The following is a 22523-nucleotide window of genomic DNA, read 5'->3' as shown; positions in this document are numbered from 1 at the left end:
TAAAAACAATTTAAAAATGTATCCCTTCCTTTTATTGTTTGGCAATACAGCTTATTTATTTTAAATGGTAGGAATTGAACCTCACATTATGTACTCAATTATTTATTTGAAGTCTACATACACTTTGATTTATTAGAAAGATAAGACTAACAATTAACAATCGGTGGCGAAGTGTCAACTGACGTCTGTCAACTGTCACTACAATGAAATATGAATAGGAACATTTTCATCCTCATTTCTCATTATTATTTATTACTTTATCAATTACGATTATACTACGAATATGATTCGTTATATATTTTCTACCATAAAAGGGATTATGGTTGGATCTAAATGGTTACTACTGTTTCTAAACTACGACGAAATATTCAAATTGCAAACATATATATTAATTCTTAACTAGGGTTAAAATAAAACAATTTCAAGGATAAGTATAATTTATTCAATTAACGCTAATCTAAAACATTTCTTTAAAAGAGGTAAATTTCCTAAAATTAAAATATTAACATACTTTGTAAATAAAAATATATATATATTTATAATAAAATCACCTATGAGTTACAACTATGTATAACACTTCAAATTATACTCCCTTACTGTACTCAGGTAAGTAAATATATTTAAAATAAACCTATATCAAGCTGTAACTGTAACAAGGGACATAATTAGGGTATGTGATCAATGGAGTCTTTACTAGGAACTAGTAATTGTAGATTCGTGTTTTAACAATGTACCGGATACATTTAATAGTCATATATATGATGAATAAAGATAAATTATAAGCCATGAACCTTTTGCTTATAACTTTATTCAGTCATTAAAGTTAGTGCAGGACTTCTGAGTAGAAATGGCGTTGTCTCACCCATTGTAATTCAAAACAGGAATGTTTTTAATTTTGAATCAGATGAATAATAATTATAGCGTAAGGCTTATAAAACTATACTCCCATGTCTGATGGTGCATCAGTAGCAAATGGAATGATTAACCAGTTATAATCTACCAATAGAGATAACTAGGATTATGTGCGTTGTTAGTAGAAAAATAAAACATATTTTAAAAAATATACAGAAAAGTAGACTGTGTGATTATTTAACTAGATAAAGCTTAAAAAACTTGTTAATGTTTAAGTTAGAGTTACAGCTCAACTAGTAGGACAGTCATAAAGAGATGTGATATTATTACTACATTATTAATCAACTGAAGTCTTGTAAATCTGACATCATTAGAGGTTTGATCAGTTAATCAGTTCAGTTGAACTTATTATGTGAAATATTGTTTCCATTATGATGTTAGCCAAATTGTCATGTTCCAATATAATAAGCAATTAAAATAAATTAATGTTAAATAACCGTCCTCATTTTTTTTTTCACTACACTAAATAATATATATTTTATATGTAGACATTTATTAATCCTATAATTACTTATTAATCGAATTCAAATTACCTGTTACAACTAGAGATACTTGAAAAATAGTTTAAAATTTTGTGCATAACTAAATAAAGGATGAAATATATTGTTCATATATGAACATGATTCATCTTATTGATATTTAATAAATAGTTTAATGTATTCTTAATTACACACATAGATAATACATAAATAACATTGAATCTAATACACAGATTAAATAAGACATTTAGCCACGCACAATGTGACTACATATTTGGCCAAGATTTAATTTAGTTTTTATGTAAACACATGTGCTTATATTAGGGATATATTTACTATATTTTAAATATTCTTATATTATATTAGTTAGTATTTGTCTATGTTATATTTTATTTGTAATTAGAAACACTTATCGAAAAAATTTAATGGTCAACTTCAAGGGTTTTATTTCCTTATGAATTAAAAAGTTTTTAAACAATTAGTAGTGATCTTAATACTATTGTTTTTGTAAGAGATCCCACATCTTGCAGGCAACCTCAATTATATAAAGAGATCTTGAACGAATACATAATACAAATAAATTAGAACTACTAGAATGTGGCATTAAAGTTTTATAGATACTGTTATGTGCGTCGAATATCCGTATAAAAGGCTAATTAGTAGCCTTAAGCAGTTCAATGATGGATTAAAAGTGCATTATAAAGAAAAATAATTTGAAAAAAGAATTATTGATTATTAAGGATACAAAGTATCAAATGATATTTAAAAAAAAACCAATATGTTAATATATCATTAGAACATATAGCTACCTATTTACATTTGAAGTATTGCATACCTCTCATAATTTTAGAAGTTATCTTTTATTTAATTTTATCATAAACGTATTCAATCAAACAAATTTATTAAACATGTATATCTCAGATCAAACATGTATGTTTTTATAAATTCATGTTGGAAAGAGATAAATTACCTTAGGAAGAGGTATATGAAATTGTTGTATTGAAGTTATTTATACTACAACTTTTTTTTTGTAATCCTATACCATTTATAACATTTAGAGTAAATAATGTAAGAATATACATACTATCTTAAATATAAACAATGAAACATTTTATTTAAATAGTTAATGTCTACTTTTTTAAAAGTTTGAAAACTGATTTATGGACTATATAAAAATATCTATAAACAAACTTCCACTTTATGAAATAACATAGGCCGGTTAAAGTAGAAAACAGATTAGTTATTAAAAAAAAAGAACCAAAAGATCTATACAAAATTTTACATTTTAGACTTTCAGAAGTCAGATTAATCTGAACATTAAATTGTATAAGAGAGCATTATGTCATATTTCTTTAAAATCACATCGTTTTTTATGGACCAAATATGTTGTTTATTACTAATAAATTACTTTGTAGATAAAGTTTATAAAGTAAATTTCAATGAGACATAAAAATATATTAACTCTTTTTTAAAACTATAAATACAATATAAGATGCTATACTAATCCACAGATAGGAAAATATTAATTTCACTAGCATATGTGAAGTAGTAACATTACATATATATGGTAAAACATATCTAAACATTATTTTTTTTTGTATTTTTCCTTTAATTTGCACAAAAAACACTGATTATTGATACCGATCATTAGCATTTACGATTCCAATTGTTCCTGACACTTGTAACCGACCGTCAATCTTAACACTACGCCCGACTGGGTAAAAAGCTGTCCTTAGCAGTCTGTTTACGAGAATATTATCAGCAGCACTGTACCGAACGTGAACGTTGTCATAATCGATATCCAGAATATGAATAGCTCGATTATCAGTATTTGCTATTCTCGTATATGAGGATCGATGTCCTCAAAGTACTCCGTTAGTTAATTGTCCGGAGAACCCGGCGGCGGGGTGCTCAGATCGCGGGAAGCGTATTTAGCGCAATTGTTGATAACAACCCAGGCCAGATCCTTAATCATCGCGTAGGGTCCAGGGTGACGAAGCAGGCAGCGAAGCAGTTTCAATCCACCCTCAGATTCTACCAAGCCGCAGTATTTGTCAGCTGAAATATTTAAGATAAGGTAAACTTAATACAAGATTATTATAAGTTTTATTTATTACAAGAGCACTTAGAGCACCCACTCATCACACAATCTACCGCCAATTGAAAATAATATTTAGTACAGTAGTAAAAACCGCAATATTTAGTACTGTCGTGTTCTGGCTCGAAGGGTGTGCCAGTGTAAGTACAGACTCAGGGGATGTAACATTTTAGCTTCGCAGCTATAAGAGCTATTCACTCACGAAGAGACGGTACACCAGGTTAATTTGTTATCAGAATATATCTTTACTGTTAGTTATACTTCAGCGGATTAAGTATCTTCGATAAATACTGAAGTTTAGGGGTGAAGGTCACTATAAGTACATACTGATAAAACTCATATACACGTCAAACATAACAGAGGAGAGTAGTTTGACAGATAGGTCTAAGAAAAGTTTTAAAAATCGATCTCAAAAGAATACATTAATTATTGTCAGCCAACTGGCTTTGTACTAGCGCTCTCTTAGTTCATAAATATTCTCAAATTACTGGGCATTATCAACACAAAATGAATACAGAAAATTACGAAAAATTGTTAAAACTACATCTCATTCCGAATTAACGACCTAATGTGGTCGTGGTCGTAGATACATGCATAGTACACGAATAGACAATACATCGAAATTCAACTCTCTAAAAGCAACCGTGCAATCACATCTGAAAACATACTCTTCGCGTGCAGTCTACTAGAACCAGAATTGTATGATGTCATTCGCCACAAAGAATACAAATAATCAATAAATCAAATAATATCGGAACATTGTCATTCTGTAAATTTCGGTAGTAAAATTCGGTAAAACAGAATCACCCGGATTTTAACGCAATCGAGAAGATTTGGGCAAGTAAAGTTTAACGCTAGTTCTCAAAATGTCTCAATGATTTTAACGTAAGTCAAAGGATATTAAAGGAGAAATTCGAATCTATTGACGTATCCAAATGAGAAAAATAAGTCGATCACGCGATAAAATTTGCACAACACCAAATGCTACATAGGAGAGGATAGATGAATATTTGGATGAATGTATCATAAACTTAAATGACTCATCATTATACAGCGATGTGTCTTTCGACGGTTATGATGGAGGATATTATAAACTCTTAACAAATAAGAATAAACTGTTTTTAAAATATCTGTCGTAATATATTTCGTAAAAGCCAATAAAACACATCGAGGTGGTCTTATTTAATACTATCCATTTCCTTGGTCGTCTATCCTTCAAAACGAATCTAAATAACTTAACTTTTTTTAAGGCTGATAAAAACAAAAAAATAGACAAAAAACAGACTTTAATTACATGCTCATTTTGCTAGCAATGTCATGTAAATCTACGCATCAATTTGACGACTGAATTTGCTTATATGGCTTTACAAGTCATTTAAGTTTGCTTAAAGATCAATTTCACATTTTGAAGAAGAAAATAGAGATTGATGATTCTGTAGGCGAAATTAGTTATCGATATGGGTTAGGTAGTTTAATCAGTTACGCATTACGAAACATCTCCTCGTTTATTGGTAAGTATTAAAGTATTTGAGTGTTAACGACTGACGATGATTAACAGAAAAAAAAGTTAAGCCATTTAGTTTTAAGTACAATAAAACCAATCCATTTCAACCCACGCCTGTTTGTTGTTCGAGGCGGCTAAAGAAATTGTAACAAATACTATCGGTATGATGGCTATGTGTTACTAATCTCATCAGTAAAAGCATTTCTAATGAGATAGGCAGGCGGCGAAAACTAAATTGTTAAATATTATTCACATGCAATTCACACATGCTGACCCCATATGGATGACCAAAGGCTACGTTTCCGCTAGAGACGTATGTAGCGGAGCTGTAAAACGGTTTACAGATATATTTTCAATACACTACACGTTTCCTTTAAATAAACACCGTCTACCGATTGAATGCAGCAGCCTTGCTCCACTAAGCCAATAATAGCTGCCAAGAGCGAGGCTAGAAATATGAAGTATTAGTATTGATTGACTTTTCCTCGCGCACTTTCCTGCGTATATCTGTTGGAAACATAGCCTTATGGCCAGCGAGTGACGATGACGAGGTGGTGTCGTGAATTCAAAGTACTGTACTCACGGTATACCGTGGTAAGATTGGCCAAGGCCCAAACAGCCCAGTGCTGGCACTGTGGCGTGTGGTGAGCATGCAGTAAGCTCAGTATCGGCTCAAACGAGCGATAGTTTATATTCCTCTCAGCACGTCGATCCCATCTCTCAACAGCGGAGGCGATGCGCTGGAGTACAGCATCTCGAGCTGGTTCGTCTACAGTCCAAACATCTGGACCATCAGAGGCCATGTGAGCAAGGACGCCTGCTGCGTTGTAGCTCACCTATAAAAACATAATATTAGAAGGGGGTGAATGAGGAAGCGTTAGCAGCAAATAGGAATAAAAACGGGGAGCGTGGCTTTAAATACGTTGTCATTCATTAAATAAGGTTCATGTAATATGATTTTCACCTCAAGTGTTAAGGACACTTAATTTTCAGTATTATAGTAATTATGCAAACATTTACCTCAATCCCATCACTTGATGAGTCAAGTAGATCGTAGAATACTGATAGGAATAGCTTGTCCATGAGCTTTGGACGCAGCTCTGCCACTTCGGCTACATTGCCTAACAAGCCCATCATGTTTCGAAGAAGTTCTTCTTTGTCGGGAAAACTCTGAAAATAGTATAGGTTGATTACACCACTATAGTTGATATAATTTTGTAATGCTTCTTTGTGGAAATTCGAAAGGAATATTCACAACTAGTACAGTAACAGCCTATAATTGTCCCACTGCTGGATTATGATCTCGTCTTTATTCGAGGAGATGGTTTGCAAATCCTCGTACCAATTCGAGTTAGTGCTGGATACATATGGCACATTTTTATCTGGCACATGCAGACTTCTTCACAATGGATTTTTCAGTTGAGCATAAATAATTACAAATTAAGTACATGTAAATTTAATGTTGCTTGCCAGGATTTGAACTCGCAATCTCGGTCAATACCAATATTATCTATCAGCTGAGCCAACTCGACTCAATAAATTATTTTATGATAAGACACAAGAAGCTACATGTGATATACGTTATACGTGTTGCTATGGTTAACACTCGCATTTATTGTTACTCGGGTTGCTATGGGCAACATCCTTCTTAGCAATAAACTAACAAGCAATTGAACGTGTTTTTCTATTATCCACAAACATCTCACTACAGTAAGTAGTAATTAATGTCTGCAGACTGTTAGTAAATGGTAAGACACCAACATTCTTACTTTTGGCTTTGGCCCGTTTCGATCGAATCCCAATAAAATTAAATGGAGGTAAAGAAAATCTTCATACCTAGCCTTTGAGAGAAGACTGGCAGGCTGTATAGACTGTAGGTCGAATGAAAACATAAGGTAAAGATGTACGAAACCCTGGGCTTTCTTAACACTCTACAGCTACTTGTATCGACGGCCTCGATAACAACATAGATTCCAGGCAAAAGCATAAGTCCGAAGGCGACACGCTTTCGTCTTATCTTATGCGCATACTGGTCCACAATTGCGAAGCAGCCTTTTGCAATGAAATAGTGCGCGAAGTGAATAGACGACTGGAAGAAGCCTTTCCTAACACTGAGTACTCACACCAACTACAACTCCGATTGAAATTGCTTAGGCAACTTTGATCGACGTGGCAGTACACAGTAGCTTTAGCAGCTTATTAATAATTGTACGTGCATTTTTTAGAACTGACAGTTATCTTTTTCGCTCCCTTGGATGGTGGGCGAGAGCTGGCTGAGACCTTTGTGGTGACGTTCTTTTTGATGAGGTCGCTGCTTGCGAAATTGCTGTCTCAAGCAAGTTAGCAATAAGCAGATGGACGGGACTCTTTTTTCGACCATTCTTTGCCTTTATGAGCAAGGCGTCTCTGGAGATACTGCATCGCAAGAGCTCTACAACTGCGACAGCAACGTTACCATGGCTATACGAAAGCAGACTTGCTTGGATGATACATAAAATACCTTTTTACAGATTCCTACAGCCTAATTTACAGACTGTTACTGTTAGGTGATAAGAACTATCAGGTAAATCAAATTCGTGTATTTCCTTATTATACATTATTCAAACAATTGACGGAATAATTTAATTGAACATACCTTTAGACAAGCAAGGAAGAACTCCATGCCCCGATTTTCAAGGAATCGCTGGCAGTTCTGCGGTGTTTCGTCGGTCACGTTCCACATGGTTGACCAAGCTACCTCTAGCACGTCATCACAGACGTGTCTCTCCAGGCGGTCCGCGATCAGGTTTAGCATTTTCTGTAACAACAATGATAGGCACTTATTGTAGTACCTTATCAACATAATAGGTACAGACAGAAAGTAATACATAATAATACATAACAGAGCAGTTTAATATATAAGCACAGCTTTTAAAAATTAAAAATAACAAACACGATAATAACAAACGTTAAATATTGGGTCACATGTCTGTTGTGCAGTATTTTTTACACTTTAACTTTCAATATAATTTACGGGTGAAATCTTGCCACTCAATTTAGAAGCATATATCTTTAATTCGATTAAGCCGATTGGGCTGAAATTTTGTATACACGTTCAGTTTTCGTGATTTACTTGAGTACATAAACAAGCAAATTAAATAATTTGTTGTGATTAATTTTATCCATTAAAATTTTCAAACTAAGTAAATACGAGTACTTAAATCTCGCCACAAGTTTTGTATCATATAAATTGTCTCAAATGTGAAATGACGTTATAAGTTAACGTTATAAGGTAAAAGTTTTAGTGTAAATATGCTTTTTTTTTCTTTTTAGCGCGTTTAAAAAAAAGCTTGTGTTTAAATAGGTTTTTTACTTTGAATTTATTTACAGATGTAACTAGTCATTGCAAAACCGTAACATATCGTTTATCGAGATCATATTGACGATAAATGATATTACGTAGGATAACATTTTGAGTAAAAAATTAACGTTTTGAATTATGTCTTAAACAATTATGTTAATTCGCGTCGTATTAATAATATAGTTGGGTAATTGTTAAATGAAGGGTTCATATTTTTGTGCATTATAAGTATTACGAAAAGAAAAACTCTCGAAAGTGTTCCTATTTATGATGGAACATTTGTGAAGGTCATTCAGGTTGACATTGATTGCATTGTGACTGACTATTGGGTTAGTGCACACATAATACCTCATAATCCATCGATTTTACATTTCTTATTTAACAACATACCTAAAAGTGCTTACAAGTTCATGTGACCTTGTTTTGTATTGTATTGCAAGCATTTCTTTGTGTGAGATATAAGCTTGGCGCTAGGACAAAGTTACGTCGTCATAAAATCATGTATTTGTATGAGCTCAAAAACTATTGTAATGTCCATTGCCCTAAGCCATTCATATTTATGTATATTTTTTTCTCAACTACGATACGCTTCTGCTAGATCGAATCAGCGAATATCATTAGTGACTAAGTCAAATTGAATTATTATCAAAATTAATATATTATGTATTAGCGACCCACCCCGGCTTTACACGGAGGCGATAAGGATTAATGCTATATTGCTTAAAATCGCTTCGTTAATAAGCCATTATTTCTCGTATAAAGTAAAGGATAAAACATGTCTCTTGTGGGTTATCCCTAAGAGACGGAGATTTTTGTAGACTTTTTTAAGGTGTACAATACAATACTGTAGTACACTATTTTTATCCATTCACCGTTTGCATTGTAAACGCTAAAATGTGTTTATTTATGACAACATATTAGAGACCTCTAAAATTATCATATCACTCTCTCAGTGAGAAAGACAGCGTGAAGCGTCCTTTTTATACTATGTAGTGATTCCAGTAGGCTCTTAGAGGCACTTTTGAATCGTCTTGTTACATTGTTGAATTAAATGCAAAACTAGCATCGTTTTAGAGAGCAGATAAGATACTACCTAGAAGAACCGGCACGAAACTCAGTAGTTACTCTTCCACCATATTAATTACAGAGTATGTCAATAAAGTGCAATGAAATTTATATCGTACTTAGACATCAAGAAATACTAAGTCCACGCTATTTTGACGTGAACTTTAAATTGTTTAACAGGCTAAGTTAATAATGACTGTGGAATCTCATTATAGAGTACCGTGCACCATGAAGGATGTATTAACTCTGCGAAGTCGAAAACTAAGTGTGTGTTATTACTACTTACTAGTTTATCTCTCCTGCTCTTATCTCTAAACAATGAATGTCACTGTTTCTTTCAATCTATATTATTGTGAATGTACATAATATTGTTGTAAACATATTGTGCAAGTATGTCAACTTTGTGAAAAATATCCCAAAACTCAAGACTTGACAAGATTAAAGATAGACCGGACCGCTGCTTTTGCAGGATGAAAAAGTTCCAATATCTGAAGGGTTACCCCAAAGCAAAATGCCATAAAACATATCAAGGTAATCAAAGTATAATAATCAAGCATTATCAACATTAGTTTGTTGATAACACTTGCATGCGAACTTTTCTAACCGCGTTTGTTCGGAGCTGTCTCCCTGACAGTGACTATAATAAATGAGGAAATTTGACGCTTACATGCACAGGAAGACTTTGGAGTGGGCAATAATATTATTTTGCACGAAATGTAAATTTAGCCTTGCTTAGTTATTTTCATCGCATTGCTATAAAATATATCAGATTTACAATAATATTTCAAGTATTTTCAAAACTTGCAATGCAAATAGAACATAAAGAAAAACAACAATCATAATTTGAATTTCAACAATTGAATCATAGCAATTTTCAAATATAGAAAATATATCATTTTTTTGCGACACAGCGGTATTTATCTCTATTTGTATAACAGTTGTTGTTTGCAATTTTATACCACGTATAGTGTAGGTTTCAGCACAGCTTTGCTTTGCAAGGAAAAATGCGAAAATGATACAATTCAGTTGATTTAAAAAAAAACACGCCCTATGAAATAAGGAAATATAAAAACAGCAATCAATATAAATAAATATGTCGTAAGTCTAATACAATTTAATAATTTAAAAATACATATTTTATTTATGAACGCCGTAATATATTATACGCTGTATATCTAAGCCAATCCAGGTTATTGTAGCATCATATTCGAATTTTCATTCATTCCATTCTAATATTATTAATCTGAGACAAACTATCGAAATTAAATAGATAATTGTTATTGTATGCTAATATAATGTCAATTTGCAAGCATGGATCAAAAAAATCATATTATATTTGTAAAAGTACATTTTTATTTGATTTAATTAAAAACTAAATAATTATTGTTAATTATGGAATGAATGAATAGATATTGAAAAATACAATTCATTAAATAGTAATAAGAACTTTCGCAATATGTACGTAAGCATTATATGCACACAAGATGGCCGCTGTAGTTATAAAGCCACCCCAATAAAATCAATATATTCACGCGAACTAATACGAACAAAAGTAAGTAGATAGTTAAACGAAAAATAGATTAATTTCGTAGCCCAATATATTAATACATTATCACATCTGGGATTGCTTTTCATTTGTAAACGATCGTGATGATTAGTTTGTTTAACAAATAATTAGCGGCGGGCTGGAGTATTCGTTTCTGATATAAACAACCACCATTTACGGAAAATTATACAGATAATAAATGTGCGAAACTAAAGCGGGACGTAACATAAATATTCATTACATTTCTATAATCATGTATGTATTAGACTTGTACACGAGTTGTATAGATTCAGAAGAAGTTCATTTTCATTAAAATTCATTTAATATACTGTCGCCCGCAGCATCGGTCGCGTTTTAAGGATTGGTTGGCAGGTGTTAGTGTAAAAAGTAGTCTGTATCCTTCGAATTCAAGCAATTCATTTTAATATCTATGTTCATCAAATTCGGTTCAATGGTTTGCGTACCGTAACAGAGATACAGACATACAAGACAGACAGAGTTACTTTCGCTTAAAATACTGACAGACTATTTATGTATAAACAAAAAGACGTGTCATTTTCGCGCTCTACCGGGCGATTGCTTTTGTATTTGCTTTTATTGCTTCGCTTTAGTGTTCCGGGCGCTCCATCCGACTTTTGTTTATATAAACTGAGTCACAGGTACCACCTATTCACCACTCGTCATTGATTCTACCACCATATATTGAAATGCAGCCAGTGTATTCACATCAACATCTTAGTTCCCATGCTTTGCGAACATGATTTTGAAATGGTTAATGTACATACAGGGTCATTATCTATGGTCTGTGGTGTATAACTTACCAGCACAAAATAAATTATTATTTATTTTAAATTCAGAAACAGAATCAAGAACAATTGCACGTCACATTGATTATAAATTCGCTTTGCTTATTATTTATTCGCTTAATATCTTATACACATATTAAAAAAAAAAACGCTAGATTAATAGCTCAGCTGAAAGTTCTAGTTGAGATGGAATGAATATAATGTCACTTAAGTATTATAAGATAAAAAATTCGCTAAGCCCTTTAACGGTCAAGCAGGCAGGCAGACAGCAGGTCAAGTAAAATTGCTACATAATATAGAACAAAGTCGCTTCTCGCAGTCCACACGCTTAGAGGTTTTAAACTACGCAACGAATTTTTATGCGGTTACCATTATTAAGAGTGATTCAGGGAGAAGGTTTATATGTATAATACACAAATATTATAGTAAAGAAAAGCCAAGAATTTCGACGTTACTTTTCGGATAAAACTAGAATTTTTCTTTTTATGTTTGCTCGTAATCTAAAACTTTTATATAGATCCTTATTGCACCCTTAAGAAGCCGGGAGAAGGTGACTAGTACAGAATGAAACAGTATCTTATAAATTATGTTTGTAATTAATGAATATTAGGATAGGACACTGCTAATGTATGATAACATTATAGATAAAAGAATTGATGCTCACTGAAGGCAGGCTAATCCTAAAACTATCCACAAAATATTCATTAAGTCAACAATAACGGCTGTCATTATTAACGTTACTTGTTAGAAATAATTCCCAAACGTAACCACTAATGCGAATGGAACTGTTTCGTTGCGTCATCAAAACCAATGAAAAGAACGGGAGCATATCCGGAATTGAAACAGCGAACTTGTGTTCTCTCTCCGTTATGACATCTCGTCTTAAAAATCATTGACAAAATTATATTTTGCTTTGTCACTTTAAAATATTCATATGTATTCAGTTGATTGTTATCGTTATCATAATCCTAAAGCAAGGATAAAATAAATATACATTTGAAATTAGTCTCTAAAAAACATCTCCTACAGATCCAAACAAAGCGACATTACTAAATTAAAGAACGTTTACGTTATTATAAACGTATTATTGGTCCATATTTGCAGCGTTCCGTCGCGAGCGTCCAATACTTTAATCAATAAATAGCGTATATTCGCGGTGCATTCTGCACTTAAATGTAACTAAAGAACATGAAAATCGAGCTTGGCAAGTAAATAATCTTAAATAAAAGGAGGTGAAACTGAAGCGCAGCTACTCATATAATAATAATATACATATATCAAAACCTCCAAAACGCACTGTATCTTCTAATGTACGTTATATTGGTTAAGTAGTTTTTTTCAGTTAGGTATTACGAAAATGTCCTCATTTATTATTATAGATATATAAATAAAATACATAACCTGGAAAACGAACGCTTAGTTTAAAATACAGTTTAATTAACAAAATCCTTATTTGATTACTTACCCCTATAGCGCCATGGTTTCCGAGGAAGCGTTTCTGCTTGCCGTCCACCTGGCATGCGAGAGAATTCAGAAGATATATTGCGATGCGCTGTACGAAACCTTCCTGGTTGACATCGGCTACGCCGGTCAAGAGGATCTGCACGACCCGTTCGTATTCAAACAACTGCAACAAATAATGTAAATTTAAGTTACTGTTAATGAAAAGGCATATAACATACCATACGGTAATAACGTATAAAACATTCATCGAAAGATATTCATTATGTTCAGCTAAGCACACTCCTTCAGCAGTTAGTCAGTCCAGCTCAACATTTGTCCAAGGAAAAATGCATTCACGCAAATGAATTAACTAAGATATTTCTACCGTATTTTTTTCGTACAATTTTTAAGTAATTTTATATTAACGCTGCTAGCATCCTTGATTATTCCACGCAGACATGATTTGTATTTCGGACGGAGTAATTCGAACCGCGCTCGTCAAATATAAGAATATTTTTTTCAAATATATTTTCTTTAAATGAATTTAATTATTTAAATTCATTTAAAGAAGAAGATTTAAATAATTAAATTCATTTAAAGAAGATATATATATAATTTATAATTTCGTAATCACTTTCAGACTTTTTAAGATCGTGTTCTTTGTGATTACTTTTTTTTTCAACAGAATACCTCTTATTCAATGTTATTAAATCCATCTAACAAGTTTAAAGTATGAACTAAGTATTTATCACAACGAATATATTATAATTTTAAAATCGATCGAGACCTAATTGATTAATTACTCTATTACATGAATGCTCAGTTCCAATTTATAGGGCCGACCCTATAGCTAAATGATTAGCCAGTGTTATTACCGATATACTCATTACTTACTACTACTAATATTATAAATGCGAAAATAACTCTGTCTGTCACACTTCCACAGCAAAACCACTGAACAGAGTTTGATGACATTTGATATGAAGCACGCTTGAGGCCCAAGGCAGGACATAGGCTTTTACATTTTATATACCTAAAACCTACGAACCAAATAAAACGCGGGTGAAAACTAGTAAGGGTATTCATTCGATCCTATGGCGCCGCACAGACGATGTGAAGAGTATGTAAAATACCAGCATGTGGAGTCATTTACTTTTCTGTCTTCCTGATACTTATAAGTAATACAAGTCCACATTCAATGGCGTAGCTATCGTAGGGCCAGGTGGTGCAGTGCACCAAGGCATCGGATCTCAGGGGGCCCTCTAACCGAAGCTTTGAAAATAAATTTGAATAGAGAAGACGTATGGATTTAGTCAACTAATGATAAGTACAACTCACTGTATCTTGTATCCTATTCTTATTCCTATCTATAATTTTGAAGGGCAATATAAGTAAAAGGGGGGCGGGGGTGTAAAGATGGGGTTAGGGCCCGATTCTTTTTCTCTGCACCGGGGCTCTTGTCCACCTAGCTACGCCACTGTCCACAATTACGCTGTGGCAGTCCAACGCAGTACCGATTCAAATAATTATTGATCGATCGTAACTACGAACTTCTTTTTGAACAATACTTGACATTTTACAACAATCTGAATTAAAATCAATGTCGTTATAAGACGATGTCTTTACGGGAAAAATAATTTTACAAATCAGCTTTAACAGAAATTTGATACTACGTTTATCGCATTCTTCAATTCTGCAATTTAATCTTTCGTTTAATTGCCATACAGAAAATAAAACCATTGTAACTACCTATACATAAAAGTTAAAAAATTGTAAACCAAAGTCTTTACGTAAACTAAGTACTTCTATACCCCTCAAATGAGTTTAATGCGGCTTTCACTAATTCAAAGAACGATAAACGAGGAACGTTTGTATTTTATATAAATTGTAAATAACTTGTACAAATGGATGACCTGTGACGATGTTTTGTCCAAAAAACTGTTTTCATACGCATAATTGGATTAAGCTGGATAAACCTTAGGATATACATCAAAATTAATTACAATAAAATCATAGCACTTAAACTACAGAAAAGTCTGCGATCTGTTTAACAACAAATTTACGACTTAAACCAATTACATATTCTCATTTAAGAGATATAGACAAATATATTTATTTATACACGTTATATAGTAAATATACCAACTACATTTTACTTTTTCCTTAAAGCGCAATTATAAATTTATTTATTAAAATTAAAATTAGGTAAAGTTCATTTTTTTTATAAAATTAACAATCTTCACTTACCACGTCAGTCGGAATCTTAAACTGGCAGAGTGTGAGGCAGCCATTGCGCATCATGGTGTCATCACCAAGATGTGCGTCCATGCCGTCCAGCAGCGCGGTGATAATACGACGTTTTAGCTTTATACCAATGCGAGGTTTTTCTTTCCCCTTGACAATGTAGAACAAGGTGGCACTAAAAAAAAAAAACAACATTATAATTAAAAAAATACTTTCAAATTAAGATTTGGTTGGATCATATCAACAGAGCATCCCAACCTGCCAGAAATCTGGATGTGTTTTTCTGACACATGTTGTTCCATAGCCTCAAGCACAACACATAGTGCTCGTCCAACATATGCATTGTATCTCTCAGTACTACGGAACATATAGTACAAATCATTCAAAACACGGGTCAGCATTGCTGGCCGCTCCATATAAGCAACTCCTGCTGTGAGAATTTGTTCCTCATTTGCATCACCTGTAATCTGAATAAGTAGAAGAAGCAAATTATAATTTAAGTTTTGTCTGAATAAGCATATGATGGAATACTTACACTAAGTAAGACTTACAAGTAGGAAATATCAATATATCTATATGAATGTTATATTTTTGTTCTTATTTAGTGTTAAATGTTGCTAGCTAGCTTTTAATTGGAAGTAACAATATATTGTATTAACAATTGGCATAAAATAGTTTATTTATGCATTGTAATTAAAGCTAGCTTGCATGTGTGATGGTCAAGATTTTTATTAACAAAATGCTTGTTCATGTTTTTTTCTATTTCTGTTCACTAAAATAAGTATTATTTGTTATATGTTTACTAGCTATTTATTGAAAACAATGTAATATATAACAGACAGTGATTGGTATGAAATCATACTAATGTTATAATGAGATAATATTTTTCAGTATTTTTCTAATTCACTAAAAAACCACTAATCTGATTGAAGTAGAACTTTCATATTGTTTTATTTTACGGTTGTAAGGTGGCCATTGGCTATATTTGACCTGGACTTTCTATAATAATTAATTGATGATATATTGTTGATATCATAAATGAAAAATGTAAGTTAAAGAATAATGAGATAGTGTAAAATGTCTTTTTTTAATCATTCTGTAGAAGTTTTAAGTATCAGTCTCGCAAGCTATTTAAATCTTATAAGTATTATGATTCTATTATTTATTATTATTATCAACATTATGTCTATGTATTTTCAACTTTTAAAAATTTTAATATTGCTAGTATCTTAAACAGACAACTTCTTTCATGGTTGATACTGAGTTATGTTGCTTCACTTGAACCACAGGTGCTCATAGTGTGATGATATATACTCATATAAATTTAATGAAAAGCTATCTATTACAATACACTTTTTTAAAATCATTGAATCTTTTTAGCTTAGTATAACAGGATACATCATAATACATTAAATCACACAAATATAATAAATAGTATAAATAAAAACATAAAATTATAATAAATATAATCAGTATTAAATTATCTTACCACTTTAGCCGGAATGTCATGTCGCTTGCAGGCTCCATGATGAGTTCCATACAAGCCTAGAAACTCTAATGGCCGGTTAACACGGCTCACAAGCCCAGGTATATCGCAACGGACATGATTCTCAGATCCCTCAGAGGTGCCTTCTGCAAGTGCTGGTACTGCGCATCCAGTACCAGCCAGATTGGTTCCAGATATATCCAGTGATTCCAAATTGGGTAAACTTGTCACCAGCTTCGACAAAACATCATTCGGGCTAAAATATTTGCCATGTCTCTCATTAGACTGAGAAATATCCAAGTGCCGTAGTGTGCGCATACTAGCAATCCACTCTATTATTTCTTTGGACCATAAAACACTGTGGAGCACAAGAGACCTCAAATTCTTCAACTCATGTAGAGCCCAGCTGGAACCCGCAGATGTATATTCAGAGAGATCTAAATGTGTAAGATGGTGTAACGGTTTCAGGAGTAGTAGAGGGAATATAGACATTCCTCTGCATTGAATAGTTAGCCGCCGTAATTTTGGCGCATCAATAATATAACGTCTTTGACGAAACATAGCCTCATCCTGAGAAACCACATAAGTGAGTGGCCCAAATTTAAGACAGACTAGATTATCACTGTTGCTATTAATCAGATCCAGCGATGCTTGCGAGAGATACTCGCATTGAACGAGTTCCACCTGATATGGCTTGTGTTCCACAAAGCAACGAAGACCTTCGTCAGTAATTCGTGAGTTGCGTAGTTTTACGCGATCCAGTCGAGTTCGGGAACGATCGCGAAACAAGTTGGCTATGTTATCATTGACACGATTCTTTTTTTGATAGGTTTGAAGAAATTTCTCACAGAGTTCAGCTGGTAATATGATATCATCTTTCAGCTTACGCCAGCGGCTTGTAGGATCCAACTTCGTGATAATATTCAAATTGGCTACGATGTAGTCCATACAAATATTTAAAAGAGAATCCGGGGTACTGTCGTACAACGAAAATACTTCCGACGACATTCTGAACACAGCACTGATTTTATTTTTTAAGACATAATATAAAACGTAACATTCGCAATGACACAATTAATCGTTATTGGATGTAATTATCTTAAGTATTTATCACTGAAGTAGACTCCATTGTATACTGTTTATTATGATGTCCTTCCGCTACCAGGACTGATATTAAAATGATAAATTCTGCTCCAGACACGGGAGAAATAATATTTCGCACAACGCAACGACAAAGGCAGACATTTTTCACTTTTAAATGTCAAACTGGATTCTTACATTTTGGCTAAAAATGAAACTAATTTAATTTCACATATTATATTTGTTTACTTTTTTAGAAATTATAATTTTAAATATTCATCAAGTGTAAAAATTCAATATGTATTTTAAATAAAATATAATTATTTTATATTTTATTGTATTGCCCGTCATATCAATTTCTAGTAGTTTTTTGACTAACATAATATTATATTCAAAAAACATTTGTACATGGTTAATAAAATGTATATCATAATTAATAAATATAATCCAAATTAAATAAAAGATAGTTGTTCAAAAAATGAAACGCAAACACTGTTACACGTTGTCACACTTACTGTACTTAGAGATGAACAATCAACAGATTGGGAAGCGGTTACTTCTGAAGCAAGTTGCTTTACATTTAAGTCTAGTTTAATTGCCCTGTATTATATGTTTGTTACTTTTTTCCTTTCAATTCAGTTTTTCACTAGAATAGATCTGATACAGCTCTGGCCTCTGTTTCAGTGAATTATGTACAATTAATACTATGCATGAAATCAATTGATTTCACAAAAAGTATTAATTGTGTACTTTTAATAAATTGTATTAATATATTAAGCATTATGTATAGATACAAATTAAAAACATACGTATACCTAAATTATTACCTAGTTCAAAATTCTATTAAATCAAAAGTTTGATTATTTGATTAAAAGTGTAAAACGCATACTTGCATCCATTAATTACTCGTTAGTACATGTACATTACAATATTTTGTATAAAAACATTCACTTGTGATTCTTGTCAAATGTTCTCTCCATTGAAACAAGCCTTCCATATCAACCATAGACAATATTTATGTTTTCACATTGATACTTTCCTTCCAGTGCAACATCAACCCTTTCCCCTTTTCCTCCATATCCACCTTTACCTCCATAACCACCCTTTGATGCACTAATTTTAGAATAGTTTTCCAGCAGCATACCACGCCTTCTAGTGCATTCACGCCCTTTTTCATCATGTGGTCTCGCTCGAATGCTCGTAGTTGTAATATATAACGATAAAGATATCTACATTGACAAAGCTTCCCTTTTGAAAAAGTGACTTAATGCTTGCAATAATAGAATTATAATACACCGGCCCGTGTATATAAGTAAAATAAAGATTATTATATTATAAGAGGTTTTTTTTCTGTCCTGACTTTTATCTCGCTTTTTGAAAACGAATTTTAAATTGAATTTTGAAAACGAATAGCAATTGTATAAATGTTTCTTTGCGTCCCTAAGTTATAAGATGCTTTTCTCTTTTATCTTTTAATTAGGTTTTCATTAAATTAAGTGCGATTACGCTGTTGTATCGTTACATTTTTCGGAAGACGAGTACATACCTATGCGATTTAATAATTATTATAAAATAATTATTAACTTTGTTAAACTTTAATTAATATGATGAATGAATTTATAAATCAAAATGTTTTGTAGCCGCCTTAATAGTTACCTCAGAAATCCTTCAATTTCAAAAATATACATTTTCATAAAATCTTAAAAATTTTGGTTTGTTTGTAGTAATAATAAATGTTTGTTATGTTATTGTGTTTACTCCATACTTATATTATATGGCTGTCTGTCTGATACGCTTTTACGGCTAAACCACTGAAACGAATTTGATAATATTTTGTGTGAAGCAAGCTTGAACTTTAAGGAAGGATTTAGGTGTTTGCCTATCTCAGACCTACGAAAAATAAACTTAGGAAATTACAAAATTAGTGTACTCGTTCCATTTTCGGGCTCCGTAAATTTAAACATATTTTCTAGCTGAAATGAAGCGATTAATTGAATTTAAGTGGCTCTTTAAAATTTCGGAGAGACACTACGCTCTATTAAAAAAAATTAAAAAGCTTTACTAGTTGCGTGTGTCAGATTAAGTAAGAAATAAATAAATAATTAGACAATTACAAACAAGGCTTACACTATGTATTGTATGTTTTATGTAATAATAATATTTTAATTTAAGTTATTTTCTAATTATATTGATAACATTGATATTAAATAAGAGGGTACTTTGACTTTTCTGTTCAATATTGTAAGTCACGTGATTTGTAGTGAGTTGTTATATAAGTGATGGAAGCTCGGTACAGTACACTTTACTCTTCTTGGCGCAGCAAGGTGCTAACATTTAAGGTACGATATAATTCTGTGATATAGTATAATTGTTATTCCTTGTTAAATTATTGATGAATATGAATTGTCTTTTTGCAATTATAAATATACAAAGTTAGTATTATATATACAAAGTTAGTATAATTGTATTTAACTAACATGACTGTATTTTTGGATATTGAAAAAGAGTAACTACTGAGTTTCTTGCCGGTTCTACTCTGTAGAATCTAAATTCCGAACCGGTGGTAGCTTTACTTTAAATAGTTTGTTAAATGACGATTCAAAAGTGCTTATAAAAGCCTACTTGAATAAAGTATATTTTGATTTTGATTAAGGTAATTGGTTTTATTGTAATTATTAATTGAAAAAAAATGTAACACGTGCGTGTCAATCATTGGAATAATCGATTATGTATGTACTGTAATTATTATTAAACAGTTACAAATTATTATTAAAAAATATATATATATTTCTACAGAAAATTTTATTTTACTACTGCTGTAGAGTATAAGCTTGGGGATTTATATGTAGAGTTGAATACTATTTAGATCAAGTAAATCTTAATCACCACCGGTTTCAGGGTTTTCGGAACCTCTGATTTTAAAAATTTTGTTATTCACACGCACCCAGGCATTGTAATGGGTTGTAAGTCGTACCTACTTTAAAACACTAATTTAAACTTTGATTTCAATTTTAGTATATTATATGTTGCAAATGACCTGAGTCACATATATAAAGTGTTATCAAGTATTGTCACCAACCGACTCGCCAGAAGATTTATCTGTCCAAAGCTCAAGTCCTAAGAGCAAGCTGACATTCAATCAATCTACAGTACCATGGAACACACCTACACTGTTCGACAGATTGTGCGGAAGCAACCGCTGTGTATGGCTTTTTTAGATTACGTTAAAGCCTTCGATACTATCGAAACCTGAAACCTCGACGGACTCCAGATATGGCAAGGTGTTAAGATGTTTGCCTAACGCCGCTACTTTCGATTAAGATCGGCGATCCAACTGAGCAGAGGGGTGAAGGGAGATATTACATTCTCGAAACTGTTCACCAAAACGTTGAAAGTTTTCTTCGAGACACTGGGTTTGACTCGATATAGGAATATTTAAACGATGAGTACAAAACATATCTACTTCTACCAATAGATAGTAGTTACAATAATTGGATTAAGTATTTGTTTATTAGTCTTATATTTATTAAAGAGCACTCAATCCATTTTATTTATAAATTACTTAACGAATTATCATATAAATGACTTGTCTGCCTTGCCTGGCTTCGCACGGTTGGAATTAGGTAATTAAGAATCTAATAGCATAAAAATATCATTAATACTCAAACTTAAATAACATTTAAGAATAATGTAACTTTCTACTATGTAGTAAAAACATATTTAAAATTTGATCATTAATTCCGCTGATTACCCTCTACATACAAACAAATCAAATTTCAACTCGTGCCCGTGTCAGAGGAACTATAGTTACCTCAGGCAAAGAAAATTGTTTGACTATTTTGACCTCACAAGATGGGTGTACTTTTTTTACAAGCTTTTATTTAACTTGCAATGTAAGTATGTACGGGTGAAATCTTGCAACTCAATTTAGAAGCAGATATCTTTAGCTGATTGAGCTGAAATTTTGTATACGCGTTCACTTTAGAGGACAATGTATAGTTAACTGTGTGACGTCATTTAAAATCCTGTATGGCAGAACACTTAAGGTGTCGGATATATTCTTTTAATTTATTCCTATAATATGGGTATCAAATGAAAGGACGTACTGTATATGTAATGTAAATAAGTTAACAGTAAAAGTTTATTTTTTTCTTTTTAGCGCATTTAAATAAAAGCTTGTTTTAAAAACAGTTTTTTTTTTTAAATTTATGCTACTAATATACTAGATAATTATTATGACAGATGCTTGCCATTCGTAAACATAATGTTTGCAGAATTAGGTTTTTTAATTTCAGTTATATGTCCGAAAAATTACTTTTATTGATGAGACTTAATTGGAATAGATGTGTCATCGGTTGGGGAAGGACGGAAAAAAAATCTATATTTTCAAATACTTACGAATAATTGACAAACTTATAAGGAGTTAAACTAAACCTCATATTCAAATGTATAAGGACTTGGCTGAATGTACTGTTACCTACTTTATCTGTGCAAGGGGATCTGTTCTTAAATTTTACCTC

General features: G+C 32.1%; 2 protein-coding genes across 3 annotated transcripts in view; one reads left to right on the top strand and one right to left on the bottom strand.

Annotated features, from left to right (window-relative positions):
* Positions 1–22523, top strand: part of LOC113400949 (beta-parvin) — a 165316-nt gene that overhangs the window by 49047 nt on the left and 93746 nt on the right. The window lies entirely within an intron of this gene.
* Positions 420–18173, bottom strand: LOC113400741 (protein zer-1 homolog). Of its 2 annotated transcripts, none has more exons than XM_026640392.2 (8): positions 16927–18173; positions 15696–15904; positions 15441–15612; positions 13216–13377; positions 7629–7790; positions 6014–6163; positions 5577–5829; positions 420–3449 (listed from the first exon to the last, which is right to left on the bottom strand). In XM_026640392.2, exons 1-8 carry the CDS (start codon positions 17929–17931, stop codon positions 3271–3273), a joined length of 2292 nt encoding a protein of 763 aa, XP_026496177.1. In that variant the 5' UTR covers positions 17932–18173; the 3' UTR covers positions 420–3270. The 2 variants fall into 2 exon arrangements, with proteins under 2 accessions (XP_026496177.1, XP_026496185.1); XM_026640400.2 differs by having other exon boundaries at positions 5584–5829.

Source organism: Vanessa tameamea, chromosome Z (genome assembly GCF_037043105.1).
Source record: "Vanessa tameamea isolate UH-Manoa-2023 chromosome Z, ilVanTame1 primary haplotype, whole genome shotgun sequence".
NCBI lineage: Eukaryota > Metazoa > Arthropoda > Insecta > Lepidoptera > Nymphalidae > Vanessa > Vanessa tameamea.
The sequence above is the reverse complement of the archived record's forward strand: the minus strand, read 5'-3'. Positions and strand labels throughout refer to the sequence as shown.